General features: G+C 44.0%; 1 protein-coding gene across 6 annotated transcripts in view; it reads right to left on the bottom strand.

The window, feature by feature from the left end:
- The window catches only part of LOC137424105 (uncharacterized), a 71057-nt gene that overhangs the window by 17166 nt on the left and 27528 nt on the right, over positions 1-26363 (bottom strand). For all 6 annotated transcript variants that reach the window (XM_078774854.1, XM_078774856.1, XM_078774857.1 and 3 more), the window contains 4 exons: positions 21190-21294; positions 9158-9264; positions 8783-8870; positions 8464-8607 (listed from right to left, as the gene is read on the bottom strand). In XM_078774854.1, coding sequence (XP_078630980.1) covers positions 8464-8607; positions 8783-8870; positions 9158-9264; positions 21190-21294 — 444 coding nt within the window. The remainder of the gene's footprint in view (positions 1-8463; positions 8608-8782; positions 8871-9157; positions 9265-21189; positions 21295-26363) is intronic.

Genomic DNA, 26363 nt, shown 5'->3' with positions numbered 1-26363 from the left:
AGGCCCTCATGGAGCAATTTATGGCGCAAATGCAGGCGTCCCTCAAACTGCAGAGTGAGCAATTGGGGGTAATGAGGGACGAAGCGAGGGGTACTGGTGAGGGGTTAGACAAGAAATTTGGGAAGTTAGACAATAATTTTGAGGGGTTAGACAACGGGATAAAAGAGGTGAAACATGGGTTAACGGGGGTGGAAAATAGAATGGCTGCCCAGGAGAATCAGATAGAGGGGATGAAAAATGGGTTAATGGGGCTAGAAAATAGGATGGAGGACAAATTGCGGGAGATAGGGGAGCAATCCGCCAGAGAAATTAAACAAATGGGAGAGCAGATAGAGGAGGTAAAAATCGGGGTAGAAACCAAACTGGATGCTCAGAGGGATGAATTGGGACAGATGAGGGCGGCATCTACAAAAGAAAGGGAGGAGATGAAGGAGGAGATACGACGAGGTGTGAGTGAGGAGGTTTCGGGGCTACGCGAGGAGGTAAAGCGAGGTGAGAAGTGTATGGAGAAAGAAGTGAGGAATAATACGGCTAGGTTACAGGGGGGTATAGAGGGTCTGACGAAGGGAGTAGAACAGCTGACAGGGGGACAAAAGGAACTCGTGGACCAAGTGGAAAAGAACACTGCAATAATCGGGGGGTTAAAAGCGACACAAAAGGACATAAAAAATGAATTAATAGCGACACAGAAGCAATGTCAGATGGTACGTGAGGAACTGACAATGAGGGTGGACGAGGTGACAGAGATAATGGAGACGAAGGACCGAGAGGTGAGGATGCACATAGAGACGGTCACGGTAGCCTTAGAGGACGAACTTGAGGAGACGCACCGGGGAAAAAAAGAGGTGAAGCAAAAATTAGAGGAAGTGGAAGAAGAGGTGAGTGAAATTAAGAAGAGACGGACGGAAACTAAGAGGGAGATAAAGGAGGAAGTAATGGAATATGTACAAGGTCGGTGCTCAACTCATAATGTGATGCTCACTAACCAAATAAAAAGTTTGCAGGGGGCAAAAGAGGTGTGGAGACGAGGTGCCAAGGTGAGTGGCGAAATATTCGGCAATGTATATGATGTGAGGAAAGCTTCAGTCGGCTTGGGGGTTGATTTAGACCTGGGTGTTCGTGAGAGGCCGTTGGTGAAGTGTGTGACAGGTCAGGTGTGCGAAAAAAGAGGTGTGCGAGAATGTCCGACCATGGGGTGTGTGAGGAAAAAGTGCGCGCCGACCAGTGAGTGTGCTGTCAAGAGTGAGTCGGTCGTAGCGCGTGTGCGAGGGAGCACATGGAAGCGCGGTGTGGCGAGTGTTACGGAGGAAGTAACGAAAGAGTGTGCGCAAGAGGATGCGCGAGAAAGGTGTGTAACGGACAGGTGCATGGGGAAAGAGTGCGCTGTCAAGAGTGAAGGAGAATGCACGCCTGTGGTGAGAGTTACAGAGGATGTAACGAAAGAGTGTGCGCGAGAGGATGCGCGAGAAAGGTGTGTAACGGACAGGTGCATGAGGAAAGAGTGCGCTGTCGAGAGTAAGGGTGAGTGCGTTGTCAAGAGTGGTGGTGAGAGTAGTGAGAGTGACACGGAGCGTGAGTTGGTTGTGACAGGTTGAGCGAGGATGTACACCTGGAATGGAAGGATGCACACCTGGAATGGTAGAGCGTGTGTGGGAATGCACACTTGAGTTGGTCGTGAGGCACGTGGTTGGGTGTGCGAGTAAGAGCACACCTGTGATTGTCACAGAGGAGGTGACCGAGGAGGGGGCGTGAAGAGGTGTGTTGGTGAGGTGTGCGACCAACGAATGTGTGCCAAAGTGTTCGGTGGTCAGGTGTGTGACCAAGGCTGGGAGTGGAATGAGTGTACCTGGGTGTGTAAGAGAAGGTACGACGAGGAGCATGGAAACAGCTGGAGGTATGAGCAAGAAAGGGGTAGCGTATGCATATAAGCATGCAGGTGAGGCATCGACGGTAACCGGGTTAGCGGTTAGAGCGACTTTTAGCCGACTCGGGCCCTCGGTGCGTGCCGGGCTTCGCGTGCCGCGAGAACCAGCGGGGATCCGAGCCACGGCGGGTTCGAAAGGACCGCCGTACGCGATCCACGCTGGGCCTCGCTTGGAACGGCCGCGTCCGGGCTCCACTAGGCGGAGCGGGCAGCCCGATAGGAAGGGTCGTCATGGCGACCACTTTTTATTGAGACGTGCCGGCAGGTCGAGATCGGGGCATTGGATGGCTCCACGCCGAGGTGGTGCATGGGATCTCGGCCCGGGTAAGCCCCCGTCCCTGCACCGAGTGCCGGATGCATCCAGCCGCCGGCACCAAAGAACCCGCGTTCATTGCTCGGCTGTACGAAGCCGAGCTTTAGAAGGGAATTGGCGCACCGAGCGGATCTAATAAGTAGACGGGTGATGAGGTTAGTGTTTTGACCCCGAAATTAGAAAAAAGCAAAATTTGATGATGGTATGGTGATTAGCAGTAAATGGCAAATTGTTGATTTGTTGGATTTGGACGAGCGAAATTGATAGTAGGACCTCCCCGATGTGGTGGGATGGCAAATCCACCATCCCTCACAGGGGGGGGGGGGCAAAGGAGCACTAGCTTATGGGGTGTATGGCAGTGAAAACTAGCCCGGGTGGGTTAGGATATCGTGTGTAGGGATCTAGCGAAGATGACATTAGGTAACGTTAAGTTTAGTTAGTGACTGATACCTGTAGTGGGGACGCAGGTAGTTTAGTGTGGATGATAATGACGTGGGAGCGCAATAGTTTAAAGGGGCGACTGGGAAGCGCAAGTTTCAGAGGGGAGTAGTTAGCTGAGATGATGCCGTGTGTGTGAGGATTGAACAGGTGTGATTGCACAGGTGTGCAACTGAACAGGTGTATGGAGCAGTGTATGAGTGAGTGATGGTGATGTGTATTGTGATGACCAAATGGTCCAGGAAGAAAGGAGGGTGCAGGTGGCACCAGGTGTGAGGGCACAGGTGTGCAACAGCAGGTATGGAGAATGGTAGTGTGGAATAAATGGAGTATTGGAATGGATGGTCGTGGAGTGAGTATGGTGGAAATTGTGGAGTGGAGTGGATGGTGCGAAGGTGTGAATGGGGGAAGAGTGGACCCCCATCACGGATACCCGGGGCGGGTAGTGTAAGTGTTAGGTAGAGGGTACAGGTAAATTGTGGTTGGATATTGGCATCTGTGGTGCGGGTGAAAGAATGGTCTTTGGATGGGTGCATTAGTGTTGTGGAAATGGCTGGGCGTGTAGCCTGTTAGTGTGTGTAGTTGGTTTGGGCACTCCACCACTGTGAGGATGTCGGCCAGGTGAGGCCGCAGGTGGGCTCTGGGAGCCGGTAGTTGTGGATGGGGCCCGAGGATCCGGAGAACGGACCCGGGTAGCCCAGTGCCAGAGGGCACCGAGTGGGGTGACAGAGCCAGGAGGGGCTTTCCCCAGTTAGTTAGGTTAGGGTGAGGAGCTAGGTAAGCTCGGGTGGCAACTGCAGTGGTGGAGGTGTGCAGGTGGGTAGACCTGCTGGGAGAGCTACACGTCGCAGCCCAGAAATTGTGCGAGGGCACCGGGAGATGAATCGGGGGAGTGAGACCCCAAATTGAGAAGCACCACAGTTTGGACAATGGGAATTGGTTTTTAGAACCCATAGTGTAAGTTGGCCAATGGATTGGCAGGGAAAGATCCCGGGTAGTGTAAAGTGAGTTAAAATCATTTAGAGGATAGTTAGGATTGGAGTCTCCTCGCACCATCTGCATCCACTCACCTGAGATGAGGTAACTCCACACCATGCCATGTTTTATTATTTTTCATTAATGCAAATGTTTTGGATTGTGAGACGCATCATGACGTGGGTGTGACATTGTGCGTAATTCCATCTCTTCCTCCTTATGAGGATTGGAGACGAATTTGGTGTAGAAGGGAAAGATGGGGAAGACAAGACGTAGTGACGAATTTGTAAAGGTGTAAATTCTTGTAAATATGGGGTAAGGGCAAAGGTAGTGTAGGTGACAGGGGGGGGGGGTGACGTACGGTAGGGACGAGTTTTTCTCACTTCGCTCTCCGTACGCACTTCACCCTGCATTGCCTTTATTGACGTGTACCCTTGTGACCTTACCCCTCGCTCAATTGTCTTCCCCCCTTTTGTCTCCCACTTGAGGACCTGTGCGCCATTGGGTGCCGAGGGGAGCGTGCGTGAGGTGGCCATTGTGCGCACGAGATTCCCAGAACCAGCATGCATTGCGTTGATGTACCACTTTATGGACCGCTGTTCTGCGGCCAAGTACCACTTGATGGACCCCAGGTTCTGGGGCAGGGCACCTCTGTTGGAGACCGGCCATAGTGGCCAGGGAATCTTGCTTGCGGACCTCGGTAAGGTGGCACCTATGCCAAACAGGTGGACCACCCTTAGTTGGCCCCTGTTGCCCTAAATAAAAATGGACACGGTTTGTGCTTTTTATTATTTCCAACTAGGCCGCATGAAGCCAGAAGACGTCGGGAAGAACATCGGCCCAGCAGAGAAAGAGAAGACCACCACCAGTTGTTTTGTTGTGTTTATTATAAACCGTGGTGACTGTGCACCGAGTGGTGCTTTTGGTGCGTTGTGGTGCTTTTGGTGCTTTTGGTGCTTTTGGGTGCTTTGGTGGTATTGGTACTGGTGCATCGATGCAATGCGTGCTGTCTCCTCCCTCCCAACAGGAATTTCTTTTTCTTGTTCCCTAAAAAGAAAAAAAGAAACACAGGTCCTGGGTTGCGTTGTAAATAAGAAATAACGTCACTGTAAATAATGCTCCCCACCGTAAATGTATAGTTTGAGAACAATTCCGTAATTCGGTTAGCTGTGGGCTTGAGTCTGTTAGACAGGGTGCAATGCAATAGGGGGACATACTTATTTGTGTTTTAAGATTGTCACACTCAGGGTCAGGTTAATTGTAGAGGGAATTACACCTACGTGTCACACTAAGTTAAAGTTTTGTAGGCCCGAGTACGGCACTGAAGAAAGGAGGGTGCAGTGTAACGGTTTTGAGAAGTGTAACGAATCTGAGAAGTGTAACGGTTTTTGAGAAGTGTAACAATTTTGGAGGAAGTGTAACGAATGTGAAAAGTATGGTTTTGTGGTGTGTAACACCCTCGTAATGTAAATAATGGTCGCAGCCGTCCTCCTAGTTAATTCCATGAAACTTACACACAGGCCACGATATATCTTTTTAAATAGTGTATTTCCTTATTCCATGTAGGCTAAATATGTGTTTCCCACTAGATTGACTCTGCATTGTATCAAACGAAATAAGCGTAGGCCCTTTCAATTTCCCCAATCATCTCCGCTCTCCAAAGTTCCTTTCAAAAGCGGTGCGAGTGGTGTTCAATCCCGCAAGCCGCCATTGCCCATGTGCTCATCTCGGAGAAGAGGGGGGGTAGGAGCCGCCAACTCACAGGCGTGGCACGTCGTCATGATCGAAGGAGGAATCGGACAGCCCTAACAGCCAACCAGCACCGCGGTTAGCGACCCGGTAGGCGTGCCCTCGCAGCCGGCGGCTTGATTCCGCCCCGAGTGATAAAAGCGACTGGAAGGGACTGCTTCAGGAGATGAGCGAAGAGGTGACATACGAGAGGAGCGGTGAGCGGTGAGATGCGAGACGCTCCAAGCCAAAGAGGAGAGGTACTCGGAGAGGAAACCAGCTAAGGAGAGACGCGCTGAAAGGAGGGAGACGGCTCCACCAGAAGGAGAGGAGCAGGTGTGACCGAGCCAGCGTGTGACGTCTAGAGCATCGGCAGCGGATACGCGACGGAGGGTTTTCCCGCCAAAAACGCGAGGAATTGAGAGCTGCTGCCTCCGACCCTGCCTCCCTCTCCAGCAATCCACCTCAAGCCATACCTGCCTGCAATATCCCCCGTGTAAGTGTGAACGTCGTCTGTCCTAATCGTTGTCCTGGGGTTAAGTAAATTGAATAGTTTAAGCTAACGATGCACTGTGTGACTGCTTCTTCCATCCATTGCTGTAAATAATTTTGGTCGCTCTTTCTTTTTGCTTGTGTGTGTATAATAAATCTGTTCTTCCTCCGTACTCTGTCTTCTTCTCTTTTCCTTCTCTTTCGGTCGCTTTAGAGGTTTCCCGATTGAATATCTGTGGGGCGATCTGGTCAACGTTGGGGGAGTCGGGCCAATTGGGGATCCTGTTAGGTCGCGGTTGGACCATCCGCTCGGCCCATCGTAACATCTAAACCGCGATCTGTAACAATATTTATATATATATTATATATATATTATATATATATAATATATAATATAATAATAATTTATATATATTATATATATTTATAAATTATATAATAATAATTTATATATATTATATATATTATATATATATATATATATATATTATATATATATATATATATATATATATATTTTTTTTTTTTTTAAGAAGCTTACCAACTCCTCCCCAGTACAGAACCTTGATTACTTAAAATGCCACAGTACAGTATATATCCACACAACATTGACAGTAGAGACTAGAAAATAGTATTCGATCATTATTATAACGTGTGGAGCAATACAACTACATGTTTCCCTTTGTTGCACTTTTTTTTAAAAATTGCCAAAATTTGTTTTAGTTTGGAAATCAGAATATTGTTGGGTCCCCGGGGTTAAGACCCCAAGAGGACGAATGACCGACGGAGCTTTAACTCCGAGGCATATTTCAAACCTTGGCGGGATTACGTTTTCGCACGCGCGGGAAGGCTCGAGGCCTTATCTGATCGGAAACACACGGGGTTATTCCAAACCCACAAAACCAAGAAACGAACCAGGACAGAAAGTAAAATTCAAAATATAAATTTATTTACAGTAATGTAAAAGACAACGAAAGGTGAGGTAAAATAGAATTCCTAAATGAGGAATCCTCCACTCAGACTCGTATACAAACAGGGGAAAAGATAATGAAAATAAAATGGTGTTTATAGTGCCGGCACATAATTATTGTTGTTGACAGATGCACCAAACAGATGCACCAAACCAACTTCGCGTTGTTGTACAAGCGAGGGTGTCGAATGAAGCCAGCAGCACAAAGTGGCCCACAGCCGCGTGCTGGAAAATCACCAGATGGAGAATTTAACCTTACATACCCTATAATTCATTAGTACAAAACCACCCTCCTTATGGCAACATGCAAATGCTCTTACCCAGACAGACGGCCTACTTATGTACATCGAGGGGGGTTCTTCTTCTTCTTCTTCACGCCACTTGGAGCATGCTAATCCACACAATTCTATCTTGACTACGGTATTGCATCATTTACACCCCCCCCCCCCCCCCCCCCACCAAACGTAACAATATGTTGGTTTAGCCATCAACTTTTGAAAGCAAAATGAGATAATCTTACTATAATTCACAAAATGTCTGTCCGTCTGTCTGTCCATCCGTCTGTTCCCAGGTACCGCAAAAACAGCTGAACCGATCGCAACGATATCTTGGGTGGGTAATCCTGGGACCCCCTGGAATAAAATAGGCTATATTGTTTTCCCAATTTTCCAATTTTTCCAATTTTCCCAAACACGATGGAATAATATTTACCGATATGAACAGTGATGTGGCTTTTATTGAAATTCTACAAATACTGTTTAGATTTTGATGATTTGCGTGTGATATGATTTAACAGATGTTTATATAAATCGTCTAAAATAAAAAAGCCTTCAATTTCTGATATTTTGCCTTTTCATTTGGGCCTCCCAATTGAAACCCCGCCTGTAGGGTGGGTACCGTTGCTAGTTACTGAAATCTTTCATACAAATGTGTGCATTTCTGTATACATCTTGCACCAACCTCGATTTGATTGGTTATTGGTCTCCTTGCTGCCAACTTGCTGCATTTCCCTTGCACAAGAAATTTCAACTTCTTGGAAACCACAGTTCCCATGGATGTTCTTTTCATCTTGGGGCCCATTGCCTCCATCACCACTCACTTTTATCCCTCCGCCCCGATGGTTTCCATCACCACTACCGCCTTCTCCACTCCAACTGGCTACAACTGCACTGTCCTCCTTTCCGAGAGTCCCAGTGATGCGGTCCATCTTCTTCACTTCAGCTAGAATCCCAGCAGTTTCATTCACATTCCCCTCCAGTCCTCCAATCGCCTCGGCTCCATTCAAATTTCCCTCTTTTTCTTGCACCTTATCAACATGCATATCTTCCTCTTCTTGTATCACAACAGCTCCATCCACAGTACCTTCGAGATCTTTAGTTTCTGACGCAACAGCTCGCCTGGGACCATCAACCTCAGGATCAATTAACTTACGGGAATTTTGGCTTTCATCAGTCTGATCCTTTTTACACTCTGGCAAACTTGTGCAAGCGATATCATGTAGTTCACGCTTCATGGTAATCTTTTCGGTTTCAGTTACTTCTCCTCCGTTTTGATCATCACACCTTTCCAAATGAGTTTTTGATATTTGGGCTTCATCATTCATCACAATATTCGATTCCTTACCAGTGGATGTTGAAATGTCCGTTCTATGGTTTCCTGTTGATACTATTGAGAGATTCGCATTTCCCAAGGGACACTCAATTGCTTCTGAACTCCGACGCATGGCAGTGAGAGCTTCACGTTCTTCATTGATAATGCCATGAGAGACTAAAATGTGGGAAGAGACAGCACTTTACAAGCGTTTTGATCAGCAGACATTTTGAGGCAAATTAAGTGATGGTACTGTGCATGTTTACTGTCAATAAAAGTACAGGAATGAGGAGAAGACAGTTTCTGTTGTGCAACGAGTTTTCAGCCATCGTTTTAAAAGCCCTGGACTCACCTGGCGCCGGCCCATTGTTGTCAAGATCATCGATTTCATATTTTTGTGTCAGTTCCTCGGACACCGAAGCGTACGCGGTAGTTTGAGACTGCCAAGCAAACACAATGGCGCAATTAATTGTAGATAACTTATCCCAAAATGTGTGTGTACATATATATACATTTTTAAGAAACATTTTTGAAGGGCAATTTAATCCCCTGATTGAATAGTTAATTACTTGCATTATCAGAAGGTGAAGCAGCATGCTTGTGCTCCATTGCTTGTTATCTGGGTGTGCTCTATTCCTGGGTTTGACTCGACTGGTTCAGAAAATTGCTTGAATGCCTGGTACTAATGGTAAGAAAAACTACAAAAGTGAAGTTGATCCAAACCCACCTTTTCCGGAGGTAAAAACTGTTGAGTTGGCTCGTCTGGCAGGTAGCAAGATGTTTGTACGGGAATAACCTGAGACATGCCATCATATGGTAATGCCGCCAGGTTTCCTGGAGAAGAAACGGCACGTTAATGCTACACAAACCATGAACAAACCATGTTTGTCCTCATGGCACAGATGCAGTCAAATTAGCGAAATAAAAACGAGGAGAGAATGAAAAAGGAGAAGGGGGAATTGAGCAAGAGAAAGGAGAAAATTTAAACGAGGCCGGGTATTATAAGTTAGAGCAAAAAAAACAAAAACGGAGGGAAGGGATACGGAAGAGGACGAAGGCGTAAAATAAACAAATAAAAATTGAGGGCCTCACGTCCTGACATGCGATTTTGTCTATTCCCATTAACCTGACCAAACCCAACTGTCTTACTTGGAGGTTGCTGTGTCACTTCCCGTCCACTTTTCCTGGGCAATGCTGGCCTCGAACGATAGAGCATGGGATCAGCTAAAAACAACCCACTGCTTGCAAATGCACAGGAAAGGCAATGGCCAGTCCAGAAGAGAACTCTGGGTATCATTAACTGACAGTTTGGAAAACATGATGGGGTGCAAGACAATCAAAGGCATGGGGAATGTCCAATGAGAGGAATCTGACTTCCTGTTTGAGTTTGAGGGCAATCAGCCATATTTGACGTTGAAGCAGTAATAAATTGCTTTTTTTTTTTAACAAACAGGAAGTTTTTTCGACCAACCAGAAGAGAGGGATTAGAAACCTCGGCCTTTTCCACAAAGACAGAGTAAAGGTAATCAGCCGTTCGGCAATTGCCTCACCACATGAATAGTTGTACCAGCAATGCGATGTTTGACAGGATCGCTTGGAGGTATGAAGGTATGAACTGATGAATGAGAGAGAGAGTAAAGTGATGCGAAACGAGTCCTAAGCAATATTTATGTCCAGGGATGAAGAGGCGAGTAGACCAATCAGTGGAAGAGACGGCAGACTGCAGGTCAGGCCAATGTGCCCAATTAAAATGTCAGACATGACAACACCATGGTGGTCCTCTGAAGACCACCAGAGAGACAGAAGTTGTCAGTTGAGGAAGACCAGGAAATTTTGGAGGGGAAATTGTTCATAAGAAAATGGGAGAAAGTGTTTAGCAGAAAGTGGGAAGCAGATGGGAAATACAACAGACTGGGTAAGACCTGTAGTGTCCTAAAAGGCCTTGATAACAATACCATTGATAGTGCATGGTATGAGGACCGATGTCAAGCCAGCAGATGAAGTCACCATATATCAAAAAAAAGAAAGTGCGAGACAAATTTGGTTGAGGGGGGCTGAAAACACAATCGGCAAAGTTAAGGGAGCCTCAAACTCAACAAGTCAACCACACGTATAGACGAGGCGTTGCAAAGAGAACAAGAAAAAGAGCAATCAGAGATTGCAAACCCTCACCAGGATGTATTTTCAGTGGTTTTTAAGGCTTTTGTGTTAAAAAAAATATGGCGGCCGAACCACGTGACCAATGACGTCATCATTTTGTTTTTTCTAAACTAATTTATTCCTAGATTATGCTCAAGAAATTTCATCTTGATCGGATGAAGTTTTGTACTTGTCGAATTATGACGTCATAATGGAGGCACCTATGACATCATCATTAACATATTTTATTCCCCATAGAGTTCTTTACAATGAGCCATGTGTAAATCTTTTCTATGCAGCACTTTCGGAGATATAGAGGTGCAAAGTTTTTCGTTTTTTCCAAGATGGCGGCCGAACCACGTGACCGATGACGTCATCATTATTTTTTTCTCCACCAGTTTATGCCGACATGGCGCTCAATAAATTTCATCTTGATTGGATGAAGTTTTGTACTTGTCGAATTATGACGTCATAATGGAGGCACCTATGACATCATCATCAACAACATATTTTATTCCCCATGGAGAGTTCTTTACAATGAGCCATGTCTCAATTTTTTCTATCAAGTGCTTTCCGAGATATGGAGGTGCAATTTTTTTTGATTTTTCCAAGATGTCCAAACCACGTAACCTATGACATCATAATTATCATTAAAAAATTCTACAGGTGGAGTTGCACCTATGGCGAAAATTTCCTGTCAATCGGACTAACGGTTGCAGAGAAAATCATATTTATTCTGTGCGGACAAACAAACAGACAAAGAAACGGACTCAATTGCAATACCCTCTCCTCTGGCGAGGGTAACAACACAGATGACAATATTGAAAGTGTCAGGGTACTCTTGACAGAGGGTAACACCACCACAAACTTGAGCATTTATAAGTATGGGCCTTCTTCAATATGAAGGTTGGCTATCATGCCGAGACAGCACTTCTGATACTCACCTATCCTCTTAATTTACCTGCGATTCTGGATTACAATCCAATCTCTGATACTGCCCATCAGCATTTAGCTTTGACATCACTCATCCTTTTTCTCATCATACTGCCTGCTAGATGTTTGAGGAGGTCTCTTGACTCGAGTCCTGCATGATATGCTGTTTATACTAGTGGTAGAGCGATATATCGGCCGATATCTGGCATTTGAGGTTATCGGCTTCGGCTGATGATGGCGCCGATGTGACCGATATATATATATATATTTAAACCTTTCCTTCGTGTGATGCTCGGCATCTTGATGACAAAGGGGTTGCTGCTTTTCAGATTAAAAGACCAATAATTATTGGATTATTATAATTTGGATTGGATTGGATAATTGGATTGTTGAATTATTATAATAATTATTGGCCTTAGATTATAATCTAAGGATTTTGGACTGGTTTAACAACTAGTACACCCACCCTCCACAAAAGCAAGCAGGAAGGGTAAAGTTATAATCCTCTCGGGGGTGTATAGATTACAGTAGATCTAGGCTCAGGTCCGTTTGTCTGTGGTGGATGCTATAAGCATAGAATGCCCCAAGGATGTCGGGATTCCTCAAAAAATTATTTCAGTTTAATGTTAAACAGCAGTAGCTGTTAATTGTCCAAAGTTTTCGCAAATTTTTTGCTTTGGTTTTATACATTTCCTTATTTAAAAAAGAGGGGTGGTGGACTAACTGTAAAGAAATACTGCTGTTTCTGTGTTAGTGTATGACTTCTTGTCAAATGGAGAGTGTATGATAGTTTTTCGGCATTTCGGAAAAGTATGAAGTGTATGATACTTTTCTGTGTATTTGAGTGAATAATATATTGTTGTGTTAAAATATTTGTTCTTTTAATTTCAACAATTTTGTGAAATTCTCATTTTTATTATTAAATTATTTACATCAGATGCATATAATCGCATTATATCAGTCACGCCCACCACCTCACCGCCCCCTAAATATCGCGATCGGCATCGGCCCTTGAAAACCCATAATTGGTCCACCTCTAATTCATACAGTACAAGCCACTTTTCATCTTTTCTAAAACCTCTCTGTTGGTTACCATACAAGTTGATACTTTTTGCCAGACGTCTGGGCCTCGACTTGTACTCACAATATACAGTGAATTCAGAAAGTATTCAGACCCCTTCACTTTTTTCACATTTTGTTATGTTGCAGCCTTATGCTGAAATCGTTTAAATTCATTTTTTCCCTCATCAATCTTCACTCAATACCCGATAATGACAAAGAGAAAACAGGATTTTAGAAAGTTTTTTCTTTTTAATAAATTTGCAAAACTGAAATATCACATTTACATAAGTATTCATACCCTTTGCTATGACACTTGAAATTTAGCTCAGGTGCCTCCCATTTCTCTTGATCATCTTTGAGATGTTTCTTCACCTTGATTGGAGTCCACCTGTGGTAAATTCAATTGATTGGACATGATTTGGAAAGGCACACACCTGTCTATATAAGGTCTCACAGCTGACAATGCATATCAGAGCAAAAACCAAGCCATGAGGTAGAAGGAACTGCCTGCAGAGCTCAGAGACAGGATTGTGTCGAGGCACAGATCTGGGGAAGCCTCCAAAAAAAATTTTCTGCTGCGTTGAAGGTTCCCAAGAGCACAGTGGCCTCCATAATTCTTAAATGGAAGAAGTTTGGAACAACCAGGACTCTTCCTAGAGCTGGCCGCCCGGCCAAACTGAGCAATCAGGGGAAAATGGCCTTGGTAAGAGAGGTGACCAAGAACCCGATGGTCACTCTGGCTGAGCTCCAGACATCCTGTGTGGAGATGGGAGAAACTTCCAGAAGGACAACTATCACTGCAACACTCCACCGATCTGGGCTTTATGGCAGAGTGGCCAGACGGAAGCCAAACAGTTCAATCTTGGTTTCATCAGACCACAGAATCTTGTTTCTCAGTCTGAGAGTCCTTTAGGGGGTTTTTTGCAAACTCCAAGCAGGCTTTCATGTGTCTTTCACTGAGGAGAGGCTTCCGTCTGCCTCTTTTTCGTCTTCCGTTTCGTCCTTCCGTCTTCCTCTGCCACAAAGCCCAGATCGGTGGAGTGTTGCAGTGATGGTTGTCCTTCTGGAAGTTTCTCCCATCTCCACACAGGATCTCTGGAGCTCAGCCAGTGACCATCGGGTTCTTGGTCACCTCTCTTACCAAGGCCCTTTTCCCCCGATTGTTCAGTTTGGCCGGGCGGCCAGCTCTAGGAAGAGTCCTGGTTGTCCCAAACTTCTTCCATTTAAGAATTATGGAGGCCACTGTGCTCTTGGGAACCTTCAATGCAGCAGAGATTTTTTTGTCGGCTTCCCCAGATCTGTGCCTCGACACAATCCTGTCTCTGAGCTCTGCAGGCAGTTCCTTCAACCTCATGGCTTGGGTTTTGCTCTGATATGCATTGTCAGCTGTGAGACCTTATATAGACAGGTGTGTGCCTTTCCAAATCATGTCCAATCAATTGAATTTACCACAGGTGGACTCGAATCAAGGTGTAGAAACATCTCAAAGATGATCAAGAGAAATGGGAGGCACCTGAGCTAAATTTCAAGCGTCATCGCAAAGGGTATGAATACTTATGTCAATGTGATATTTAAGTTTGTTTTTTTAATAAATTTGCAAAACTTTCTAAAATCTTGTTTTCTCTTTGTCATTATGGGGTATTGAGTGCAGATTGATGAGGGGAAAAAATGAATTTAAACGATTTCAGCAAAAGGCTGCAATATAACAAAATGTGAAAAAAGTGAAGAGGTCTGAATACTTTTTGAATGCACTGTACTTATCTATGATTTAAGACATTAAATAGCATCAATGAAAAACTTGCAAAGCATGATATTTTCAGAAATAAACTTATGTATATATATATATACATGTTTTTTTTTGTTTGTTTGTTTTTAAGAAAGAAGGCGCTTCCAACTAGAAAGTAAAACTAGATCTACTCCCCAAATTTGAACAAATATGCAAGAGCAGACCCAGTCTCAGGCGACGTTTCACCTGCTTTATAGCAGCCTTCCTCAGGCCAATAGACAACGAGTCCCCGGCAAGTACTGGTTTTTATTCACCATGTGACCGCTTCCGGTGACGTGCCGGTGATCAAGGCCAGTTGGAGTTTTTTTATTTTTGCAAACCTCAAGCAAAATAAACGTCAATGCACATCATTGGTGGGTTGCTCTGCTCTTTTTTTTTGCTGCCATTGCTCACACGTGATCTGGTGTTGTGTGAGTGAGTGTGCTTGTTGTTGTTTTTTTGTTGTTTTTTTTGTTATTTTGCTTTTGTTGTTGTTGTTTCCGGGGCACGAACATGGGTGGTTTTGTGGCTGGGTTGGATGTGAAGAGGTGTGGGTAGTGTGGTTGTTGCTTTTTCCGTTGGGGTAGTACACACGTGGGTGTTGTGTTTGGGATCAAGTGTTGTCGTTCACCTTATCCAGAATCTTGTACCATTCAGTTTTTGCCATTTGTATGAGAGGTGTGTATTGTGTGGGTATGTCAACCATCTCCCCACTTAGACCACCCTCTTGGCTCTTCACATGCCATTCTTCCAATATCAGTCTGTGTTGTTTGCTGGACGTCGTGCCTAGGACCCGGGTCAAACTTGTGTCAAAGTCAAAGTCAAACTTGTGAACAGATTGCAGGCAATGACATGCTATGGCTGACTGTCACCGTTCTCAGCCGAACTGCTATATCATGTTCATCTAGCGTTTGTTTCAAATTTCTCCCAGTTTCACCAATGTATAATTGGTCACAGTTTTGCATTATGAAAGGGAAACTACTCCAGATTTATCACCAGTTGCTATTGTGTCCTTCGGTTTTGAAATGACATTGCAGATGGCGCGTAGCGGCTTTTAGGCTACACCAACCTATGCGCTGCGTACTATCTTCCCAATCCTTTCGTTAAGGCCTGGGTAGTATGGCAGTCCACAGTGCCCAAGTGTGTCTTGCTCCTTCCGTTCTGTCTGTTTTGATTCTTTCAGGGTAGGGAGTATCCCTTTGCTATATCCATTTTTGAGAAGAACTCCTCTAACTAATCTGATTTCTTTAATTGCATCAGCTTTGTAAGATGACACAGCCCATGCCCGACCTGCCAATGTCCAGATTGAGTTGCAGGAATTAACATCCAGTAATCTTTTGGCGTGGGTTGGTTTCCTGTAGAACAACACCTTTAGGTAGCCATCAGGCTTAGGGTGTACCTCTGTGGAGGTGGATTAAATAGTAATCGTCATTCCTGTCCAATCAGGGAAGCAGGAGACATGGAACCTTGTGGGTAAATTAATCATGTGGGCAGAAGGGTTCATTATGGGAACATTGAGTAATGCTGTACTTATCTGTGTCCTTGTGGGTTTCCTGTTCACGCTTTACTGAACAAAGAGTGCATAGATTGGCAAGCTTGCTATCTTGCTGGGGACAAATTCAAGGTTGACCATCTGGCTGGTGCATGTCACATATTATCTTTTTGGCTTGTTGCTTGCGTGTGCTGTTTGAGTAACCTTTATGGGGAAGTGGAGGCTGTGTGGGCAGAACCACACTTATCTTTTGTTAGCCTTGCTGCAATGTACCTACCAGCACATTTTGCTCTGTATAAATACAGCTGCTGTTGAGCCATTTATTTAGAGATCTGCAAGGGTGACGTATATGCTATTTCCTACGTAGATGCTTACCTCTCCGTGTACACAAACTCTAATAAATTCCTCTGCAACAGTCTGAAGTTGTTGGTGAACCATTCCAGTACGGGTGGCCTTCTCACCTCCACATCCAAAAAGGCCAATTTGTTTTATTTTTCCATTTCAATTGTAAAATTAATGCTGGGGAATACCCAGCCAAGATGCCCAAGTAATAGGTGGTCTACCATGTATTTATGCACAATGGTGAAAGTGTCATCCATGTACCTGTTCCAGTATCGTGGGAGCCAATTCTCATGGGCCTTAAATATCCTTAGTTCAAGAATATCAAAAAAAAAAAAGAAGAAGATATTTTTGATATTTATGTATAATCCCAACCGCCCCAAACATTTACCATATATCAGTGTGTATCTGTGTATACGGTATTTGTGTATTTGCCTGTCCCCCTTCATAAGGACGATTTGAGTAGGCTTTTAAAGGCCAATCTTTTAACATGACTATGTTCACTACGGTTAATTTTGAGGATAAAAAAAACAAACTAACTCGAAAAACATTTTCGATAAAAGAGTAATTACGTTTCCTCTATTGGAATTGCAGATGGTGACTTGCAAACCGAGCCTCAATGGCGGTGTACAGAGCTTCTTTTTTTTTAAATAACAATAAATAAACGATGCAGGGAGGTGAAATTCGCTGCATGTGATGTGCAACGTGCGTGGAGTAAATCGAGTCAAAGAATTTGGCACGGTCACGAAGCAGCACCATCAAAATGAAATAAATAAGTCCAACCTGTCGTTTTTTTAATGGGCTTTTATACTAGTTGTTAATTTAAAACAGTGCACAGTGATCAAGTTCCTTTATGGATTAAAATGTCCTTGTATTGCAAGTGTCAGGTGTTCATGTTTTTTTATATTAAGGATTAATGAACTGCGACAAATTGTAATGTGCTATGAGCCAGTGCTGATAACGATTGTGCAGCTTGTTTTAAATACTGCACCTATATGTGATAACAAACATGTTTAAAAACTATATTCTGAATTTATTTGAAATGTCATCACATAAAGTAATTCAAATAATATGCACAAAACATCTCATTAATTTTCATGATGCTGGGAGTAGTGTAGCTAGCGCTGCGTTGTGTGTGTCAGGGAGGAATTAAGACATATTATTGTTCTGAATGACAGTTTTGTTAACTACCATAGTTGATCAAGCTTCGTCTTATATGCCAAATCAACTCATCTATGAATGAAGGAAAGAAAAATGGCGAAATTTGCCAATTTGACTTGTACGCCAAAATATACGTTATTTTACTAAACAAACTGGTGTTCAGTATTGAGATAACACCGCTGTCCAAACAGATATATTTTTGTTATATCTTCCTTCGACAAAGTTATAACTTTTTTTATATATCTTTTTTATATGTTATATCTTTTTTTTTTTTTTTTTTTTTCCTTCGACAAAGTCCACCTCTTGCATCCGTCGGTTAAACCCGAAAATTCGTAACACAAAATCAGCCGTGTTTCGATTAAGTTTTGAATTAATTATCATTCTCTTTGTTGGCCCAAAAAGCATCTTTCGCTTGACAGATCATTATAATAACACTGATGTACCTTGCAGTCTACGTTATCCACAGCCGTTGGTACTTTTCTTATTCTGTAAGCTTTTTCAGTTATTTGACTCCAATTTTAATTTTGCATCAAATGAAGAAGGGAAGAGTGCCAGCATTGATGAGGTGTGTACAGAGACGATAATTGCAGCGGGGGAAGTCGGAGTCAGTTGGACGAAGAGGTTGTTGAATGTATGTATGAGGGATGGGTCAATTCCGGAGGATTGGAGGACAGGGTTAATTGTGCCGATATAGAAGGGGAAGGGGGATGTTCAAGATCCAGGGATCGGAAGCACAGGGGCATTACACTCCTTAGTCATGTCATGATGGTGCTGGAAATCGTTCTGGATGAGAGGATAAGGAAGAATGTGGAGAAGGAGATCGGAGAAGAGTAGCAGGGGATTAGAAAGGGTAGGGGGAATGACGGATGGGATGTTTACGCTGGGACAGCTGGTGGAGAAGAGATTGGAGGTGCAAGGTGAAATGGCATTGGGATTTGTGGACCCGAGGAAGACCTACGGATGTCTTGAGAGAGATGGTGATGGCGACCCTGAGATGGATGTGAGTGCCGGAAGCAGAAGTTAGGTTGGTGGAAGGGATGTACGAGGGAATGAGGGGAAGAGTTTTGGTTGGTTCTAGGATGTCTGAGGAGTTCAGCGTGAACATCAGTTTGAGGCAGGGAATCGCTCTCAGACCACTCCTGTTTATAATGGTAATGGAGTTGGTAAGCAGGAAGGTGAACATAAGGGGTATTCTGTGGAGGATACTGTATGCGGACGATCTAGCTGTTGTGGTGGTGAGTACGTGGGAGACGCAGGAAGTACTGGGGGAGTGGAAAGAGGCATTTGGTAAGCATGGGCTGAAGATGAGTATGGAGAAGACTGAGGTGATGTGGGTTGGGCAGCAGAGAAAATAAATGAATATCAGGTTAGAGGGAAAAGAGATCAATCAAGGAAATCGGTTCCAGTACCTGGGGGAACAGTGACCGGGAATGGCAAGTCCATGGCAGAGGTGCGGATGAAGATTCAGGTGGGCGTGAATGTGTGGAGGAGGATGGAGGGATTAATGGCAGACAGAAAGATATCTAGGAAATTGAAAGGGAAGGTCCAGATGTCATGTGCAACACCGGCCTACCTTTACAGTCTGTAGACGGTGGCCCTGACAGAGACAACAACAGAGGCTGCAGTGAGAACAACTGGGTCAGGAGGATTGCGGGAGTTAAGAGGGTGGATAGAAGGAGAATGGATGAACTGAGAGAGAATATTGGCATGCAGATGAGCTTGACTTTGGGAAATTTGGGGAGATTGATGAAATGCTGGCTGTGGATGAGGGAAGAGAGAATGGCAAAGAGAGCGGATGGGTTTAAGGAGCAAGGTAGCAGCAAAGGAGGTAGACCGTGGTTGAAATGGGAGGATTGTGTGAAGAGGGATATCAGTCAGGTGGGGGCGGTTGGAGAGTGGAGAGAGTTGGCTGAAGACAGAGGGGAGTGGAGGAGTATCGTGGTCAAGGCAGTGCAGGAGCTCGGTGCCATCGGACGTCACCCACTATAAAGGGAAGAGGAGGAGAAGAAGTCTCATTTTTAATCGATAACCATGACTTTTGTTTTCATCTATGCATGCTATATTGTTGATGGTTGTTTAGTTAACTTGGTTATCATTGTTTTAAAAGATTATTTAGACTCTGCGATTATCACTGTGCCATCAGCATGTCTTGTGTTACTTCGTGCTTGGTATGCCATTGATTAATTATATTTCTGATTTTCTAATACTTCGCTGTACGTGTTGAATAAAGCTAATGAATGTCTACAGCCTTGTCTTCTCTTCAGTCTATTTAGTTGTCCCATTTCTTGTTCACATTACAGCAAATTGATTAAAATAGATGTTTGCAATTCATATTTTAATCTCGGTAACCCTGATTTCTCAATTATAATTGATCACCTTGTTTTTAGGTTTTCCTCTGTGGAAAGTGTTTAATGAGTATAGACATGCAACACAAAAACAGATTTTTCTTCTTTCGTATAAATCTATCGGAAACTCTCATTCTTCCTTTTCCCTTTTGAAATCCCACTCGTCTCTCAGACAGGTTTGTCCCTATGAATGGTATGAGCTTTTGGGTCTGTAAATGGGTCAGCAGGATGGTCTAGAGGTATGCACACTCTCCTCTAAACCGTTTCGCCTCGGGTTGAATCTCGACCCAGCTACAAACTGTCGTCCCGGCGTTTCACAGGCATGGCGATTCGTCAATGTGTGTGCCGTCCCTCGGATGGACGTTAACCTGGGCGACCGGTCTGCCGCCATTCATTGGTGGATGTTGAAGATCCCACTGTGTCCCAAGAGTAGGCGAGCCATCGTCGGCACCGTTAACAACACTGCAGGTGTATGGCAGTGAAACCTGGACGATCAAAAAGGAGGATGAACGGAATGCAATGAGAATGGTGAGATGGATAGGAAGCCAAATGTGGATTTAGGAGATAGGTTAGGAATCGAGATCATTAGTGAGGTTGTAGGTACGGGTAGGTTGAGGTGGTTCGGACACGTGGAAAGGATGGTGGAGGGCAGGTGTGTGAAGCGGTGTATAAATATGAATGTGAATGGAAGGAGAGCTAGAGGACGCCTGAGGAAAACATGGAATGAGTTTCTGAGAGATGATCTCGGGGTTAAAGGACCAACAAGAAGCCTAGCAACTGATCGTGCAGCCTGGAAAGCAGCAATTAGGTGAATCACGGCTTACACATGCAAGCATGGAAAACAGCCGTAAAATGATGATCATGATGGTGATGTAATGAGCACCAAGAAACACAAAACAATGGTTCACATGCATACAATGAGTAAGTGATGATCAACCTTGGGGAAAAGATAGAAACAAAACAAAAAAAACAACACACACACACACACACACACACACACACACACACACACACACACACACACACACACACACACACACACACACACACACACACACACACACACACACACACACACACACACACACACACACACACAAACACACACAAAAGTTTTGTTGAACCAGAGATGTAATTTCACATTTCATTTGCTCTATGATTAAACCTTCTAGGAATGTTTTCCTTCAGCACATAACTTCATCGTGAACTGCGGTACAACCTCAAGAAAATTAGTGTTCTTCCAAAAAAAGTTAAATCTTGTTCAAAAGTAAACAGTTTCTCAACAAGTTATCAGTTCCAAGATGCAAATACGAATTCATCTCACACATTTGTTGGACATATATTTCACATCGTATGTGCAGGATGATCACCGTGATATAGTCAGAGTACTTTTTACGAAGCAATAAATAAAGAGAAAGTAGATGAGAAAGAAAATGTGAGATATAGACAAAGGAAACTCACAGTATTGTGATGGCATCACATTTTAAAGCAGCGACTTTGTGAAATGAAAGTGCATTACTTACTCAACAATGGCACATCATCATCATCATCATCATCATCGTCATCATCATCTTCTTTTTCATCAGTGTCATTCTGATCACCATCTGACTTCTTAATTGAGGTTTTCACTGAAAGGAAAGCGTGATGGGTTGATTTGATTTGATGCCGGGTTCAGTACAATTGAGTCCCTGATAAATCAATCAAGCTATCACACATCCAGGTCCAAACCGAGTTGTGTGCACTGAAGTATAATCACACATGATCGGGAAGGGCAGGGGTTGGGGGGGGGGGGGAGGGGGTTAAATGGGCTTCCTAATGGGAACCTGACCTTTGGATCCCTCTTTACCAAAGGTGGATGGAAGTTATGTTTTCACCCCTGTCTGTTTGTCTGTGAACAAGATATCTCAAAAAGTTATGGATGGATTCGGACAAAATTTGGCAGAGAGGTAGAGTATGTGACAAGGACGAAATGATTAGATTTTGGTGAAGATCCGGATTCGGATCCGACTATTATAATTTTTAAGTGACTCTTCACCTGGTGTTGTCACTGGTGTTGTCACTCTTCACCTTCACTCTTCAACTGGAGCCTGGTGTTGGCTTAGCGGTTAGGGTGCCGGCTTGGGATCCTAGGATCCTGGGTTCGAATCCCAGTCGATCGCTGAATTAACGCCAGGGGGGTTGACTCAGCCTGTCATCCTTCCGAGGTCGACAAATTGAGTACCAGCTTGCTGGGATGAATGATCACGGTGTGTACCCAGATTTAGAATAGGTACACCGTATCCCTGCGCATCGTAAGAGCGTGACCAAGGGTTGGCATCAGGAAGGGCATCCGGCCATAAAAACATTGCCTCAAACAGGGAACCATGATTGTCATGGGGCCCGTAAGGCTAACCCCTTCTCTAGCAGGGAAAAATGGCCTTAAAACGATCATTCATTCATTTATTCATTCTTCACCATTGGGAAATAGGGCCAAAGACGATATATAGCAGGATATCTCAAAAAGTTATGGACGGATTCGGACGAAACGTGGTGGATAGATTGTGTGCTTGACAAGGACAAATTGCTTCAATTTTGGTGAAGATCTGAATGTGCATTCAGATACGAGAGTTATTTAATTTTCTGTGACTCTTCACCATTGAGAGATCGGGCCAAAAGCAATATATAACATGATATTTAAGAAAGTTGTGGACGGGTTATGACTAAACTTGGTGGACGAGATGGTTAGGTGACAAGAACAAGCCGATTCGATTTTGGTTCAGGTCCGAAACCAGATCCGGCCTATCAGTGGGATAGAAACCATGAACTGTTCAGCCTGGCGGAGGTGTGTGCCCTACCAAGTGCCGTTCGAGTTACCGAGGGTTATTGTAATGTAATGCTGTGTTCGTTGTCCATGTTTGTGTTTTGGTTCCATGTTTTGTGAGTGACCATATGCCCTTCCCGCTCGGACGGGATCGACTGTGATCTTGAGGGAGCACGCCACACGGCCTTGGTCCTTACAAATAAAGCAGTACACTGCAGTTATCATGTGATTTAGCCCACTTACAAAGCAAAACTCTCACTTACAAAACTGTGAAAGTGAAAATAGTTGAACAGAATTTCAGCTTTAGTACCTCAGCTCTAAATCATCGATCAATCAATCTGTTTTCATCAATCTGTTTTCTCAGCTCAAAATCAAATAAAGGGTAAAACATTTTATTCACTTATTTTTTCCATAAAGACAGGTTTCTGTCACTGTCATGCACACATCGACCTCACAGTTCTTGAAGACAGCAGAAACAAGATCCTTCCTTCTTTAGTATTTCTCGCTGCACTGGCTATGGTCATGTATATATTCAATCAGTTGATGAAACATAATTTGTTGCAATTGGAAAAGAGTAGGCGTTAGGGCCGGTGCAATGGATAAATTAAAACAAAAAAGATTCACGAGAGCAAAGTCAATGGCGCTCCATCGCAAATACACACGCTTCCCAACTAAAACAGTTTTGAAAGATGGCATAAAGTTCCACCAGTGTTGACACAAATTCAAATTTTGAGTTTAAAATGTTTTATCCCTGTGAACCCAACATCAAATCGAGATTTAAATGTTTTTCGCGGTTTGACCCGTGTCCACAAGTCCCCACCCACGGAAACATGAACAGGGGTCAAATCGAAAAAATATTTTCATGTTTTATGCGTCCCCGAATGTGGATTGCATGTACAAAATTTCATTAACAAATCTTTAAGCCTGTAATTGACTTTTTTGGTATTTGACCTTTCGACCCCGCCCTAAAGGGTGGGGCCAAAAATGATACTGCTTTTGCACCTTCTTGCAATGTGATGATCACAACTAGCAAACTTGGTGAATTTCTGCCCAACCGTTTAGATGGGGACAGTGTGATGGACGGACGGACAGAGTTGGATCCCATGACAGTATTTCTTTTAATTTTTTTTTTGTATACAGGGTCGAGGCTCGTGTAAGAGCTAACACATTAAACACAAAAACATGCACGGACACATAAAACATACAATAAAGGGAGCTGGAAACAAGAGGGGGAGAGAGAAAAAGCATACAAGCACAACAAGAGTAGAGAACAGGGATATTGGTAGATCTGTGGAAGTGAGAGGGCTGGGGGAGGAGGGGTACACGGTATAAAACAAATGAACACTACTAGGAATTTCAGGAATGAAGTTGGACATTGAAAGAGGTGGATTTTGGGTGTTTTAACGGGGGTAGAAAAGATCAAGGTTTTGGATGGGGGAAGATATGAGATGGTGGTGAACAGCTGTTTGGAAGACCTGGAGGGAGGAGTGGGATTGAAGAGAGTGTGGGAATTTGTTCCAGAGGTGGTAAAAAAAAAGAGGAATGAAAGAGTGAAGGTGAGCAGAAAGTCTCGATTTTGGTAGTTTCACCAAAAGAGGGTTGCTGGCAGATCTTGTGCATCTTGCAGAAATATTTGGGGGACAGAGCACAGACAGAGCTGGGGGAGCGAGGCTGGAGAGGAGTCGGCCATTTTTTTCAAAAAGCATGGGGATAATGATAAACTACAGGTTCGTTTTCCAAATCATGTTCCAAATATTACATTCAATTGAAATCAAATATTTCCTCGATCAGAAACTAATGTCTGAAGACAGACAAAGCGACCCAATTGCTTAACCCCACTTTTCCCTTCACGCACACGGGGCAATTACTTGTGTTGAGTCTCCATCGGATCAAACTTCATGGATTACATCCCACATGGATTACAACTCCAAACATTATTTGTAAGCCAATTATTCACAAAATTGATTTTCGATTGCAGCTTTGATTTGAGAAAGAAGATGATCAAAAACAGAATTTTCTGTCCAAAAAAGAAATATATAATTCTTAAATACAGTCAAGGCTCATAGAGCAGCAAAATGACAGATGATGAGAGGGTTTTAACTAACACAGAAGGAAACGAGAACAGCACTCAGTAGAGAACACAAACCTCCGCCAGGCTGAACAGTTTATGTGTTGTACGTATCCCACCGATAGGCTGGATGTGAATCTGGACCTGAACCAAAATCGAAGCGGCTTGTTCTTGTCACTTTCCAAACTCATCCACCAAGTTTTGTCACAAGTCGTCCACAACTTTTTGAGATATTTTGCTATATATCGTTTTTTGGCCCTATCGCTCAATGGTGAAGAATCACTTAAAAAAATTAAAAATTCTTGTCTCTGGTTTCGGATCTTCACCAAAATCGAATCGATTTGGCCTCGTCACATATCCTACCCAACCTCTCACCAAATTTCGTCCGAATCTCTCCACAACTACTTGAGATATGCTGTTCTCAAAAAGAAAAACAAAAGGACAGACGGGGGTGAAAACGCAACCTCAATCCTTCTTTGGTGGTGAAGATAACAAGGGAACCATCAGACAAAAATCACCTGTAAGAAAAGGCAAGGTGTGGTGTGAGGTTGGCAGGAATAAATTAAATAAAAAGATCATCAATGGAAATAGGAGACGATAAGGCACGGCAGGAAACTGGAGTCAAGGGGGGAACATGGTTGGATAGGGGGGGGGGGGGGGAGAAGAAACATTAAGGTGGTTCCCTGAAAAGAAAAGAAGAAAAAAAACCACCTTTAGAGGCCATTTTCCCCCGCAAGCGGGAGTTGGCCTTTTTCGGGGACCGTGGTTGTTGTTGTTTTTTGGGTCCCATTTTTGAAGCAATGTTTTACGGCTGGATGCCCTTCCTGCCGCCAACCCTTTTTGTCGCCTTTTTACGACAAACAGGGAATTACCAGTGAACTGGTACTCAATTAGCCGACCTCGGAAGGATGACAGGCTGAGTCAACCCCCCTGGTGTTAATTCAGCGATCGACCGGGATTCGAACCCAGGATCCTAGGATCCTAAGCTGGCACCCTAGCCGCTAGCCCAACACCAGGCCATTCCCTGGAAAGGCAATGGCAAACCGCCAAGTATAACCCTTGCAGAGAAACTGCCTCGGCAGCACTGACATTTTGTAACTGAGTATGGATTGGTACATCAGAATCAGAAAGTGATTCCACAGGTGGTAAAAGAAACAGAAAAAGGAATGCAGTTGAGGAAGAAGCATCAACTTCGAAAGGTTGACGGAAAAGCAGTTGCTTGAGGAACGTGTTTGAGATGGTCAAGCTGGGGAGGTGTGGATAGCTGAGAATGAGCAGGAGGAACAAGACCGGGAGAAAGACTGCAGGAGATCAAAAGATCATTCAAGCAGTTAGTCGTATAAGAAAGCTTATAGATTAGTGAAGCTGATGTTTTTCACAGAGCCTGGGTGCCATCCGATGCTTTGGAACATGTGCAGTAAAGCAAATGAAGGCTGCATCACCTGCAGGCATCATTGCTGCAACTAATTTTGTTCCAATAATCTATATTATAATAGCCGTAGATGATTCTGTCTGTCTGTCTGTCTATCTGTTGGGTGTCTGTCCGGGGTGTGGCTTACTCGGTTTGCAGAGTAGCTCCACCCATAGCTCCACCCATTCTGGGAGTGGCTATAAACAAATATCCACCATTTTATTAACTCGCATAGCTTTGAGTCCTGTTTTGTAGGCCCGTGGTGTCTTGCTCTCCCCCAGTTTTATTTCAAATCAAATTCGATAAATCATTTCATTTTTCACAGTCGCTAACATAGTTTTAGACTCGGTTGAAAAAAAACGGGAAGAAAATCCGATGAAAGTTGCCGTTTATAGAACTAAATGAATTCTCAAAGGCC

This window comes from Myxine glutinosa, chromosome 3 (assembly GCF_964187855.1).
Source record: "Myxine glutinosa chromosome 3, kmMyxGlut1.1, whole genome shotgun sequence".
Classification (NCBI taxonomy): domain Eukaryota; kingdom Metazoa; phylum Chordata; class Myxini; order Myxiniformes; family Myxinidae; genus Myxine; species Myxine glutinosa.
Note: the sequence above shows the minus strand (reverse complement) of the source record. Positions and strands in the feature narration are given on the sequence as shown.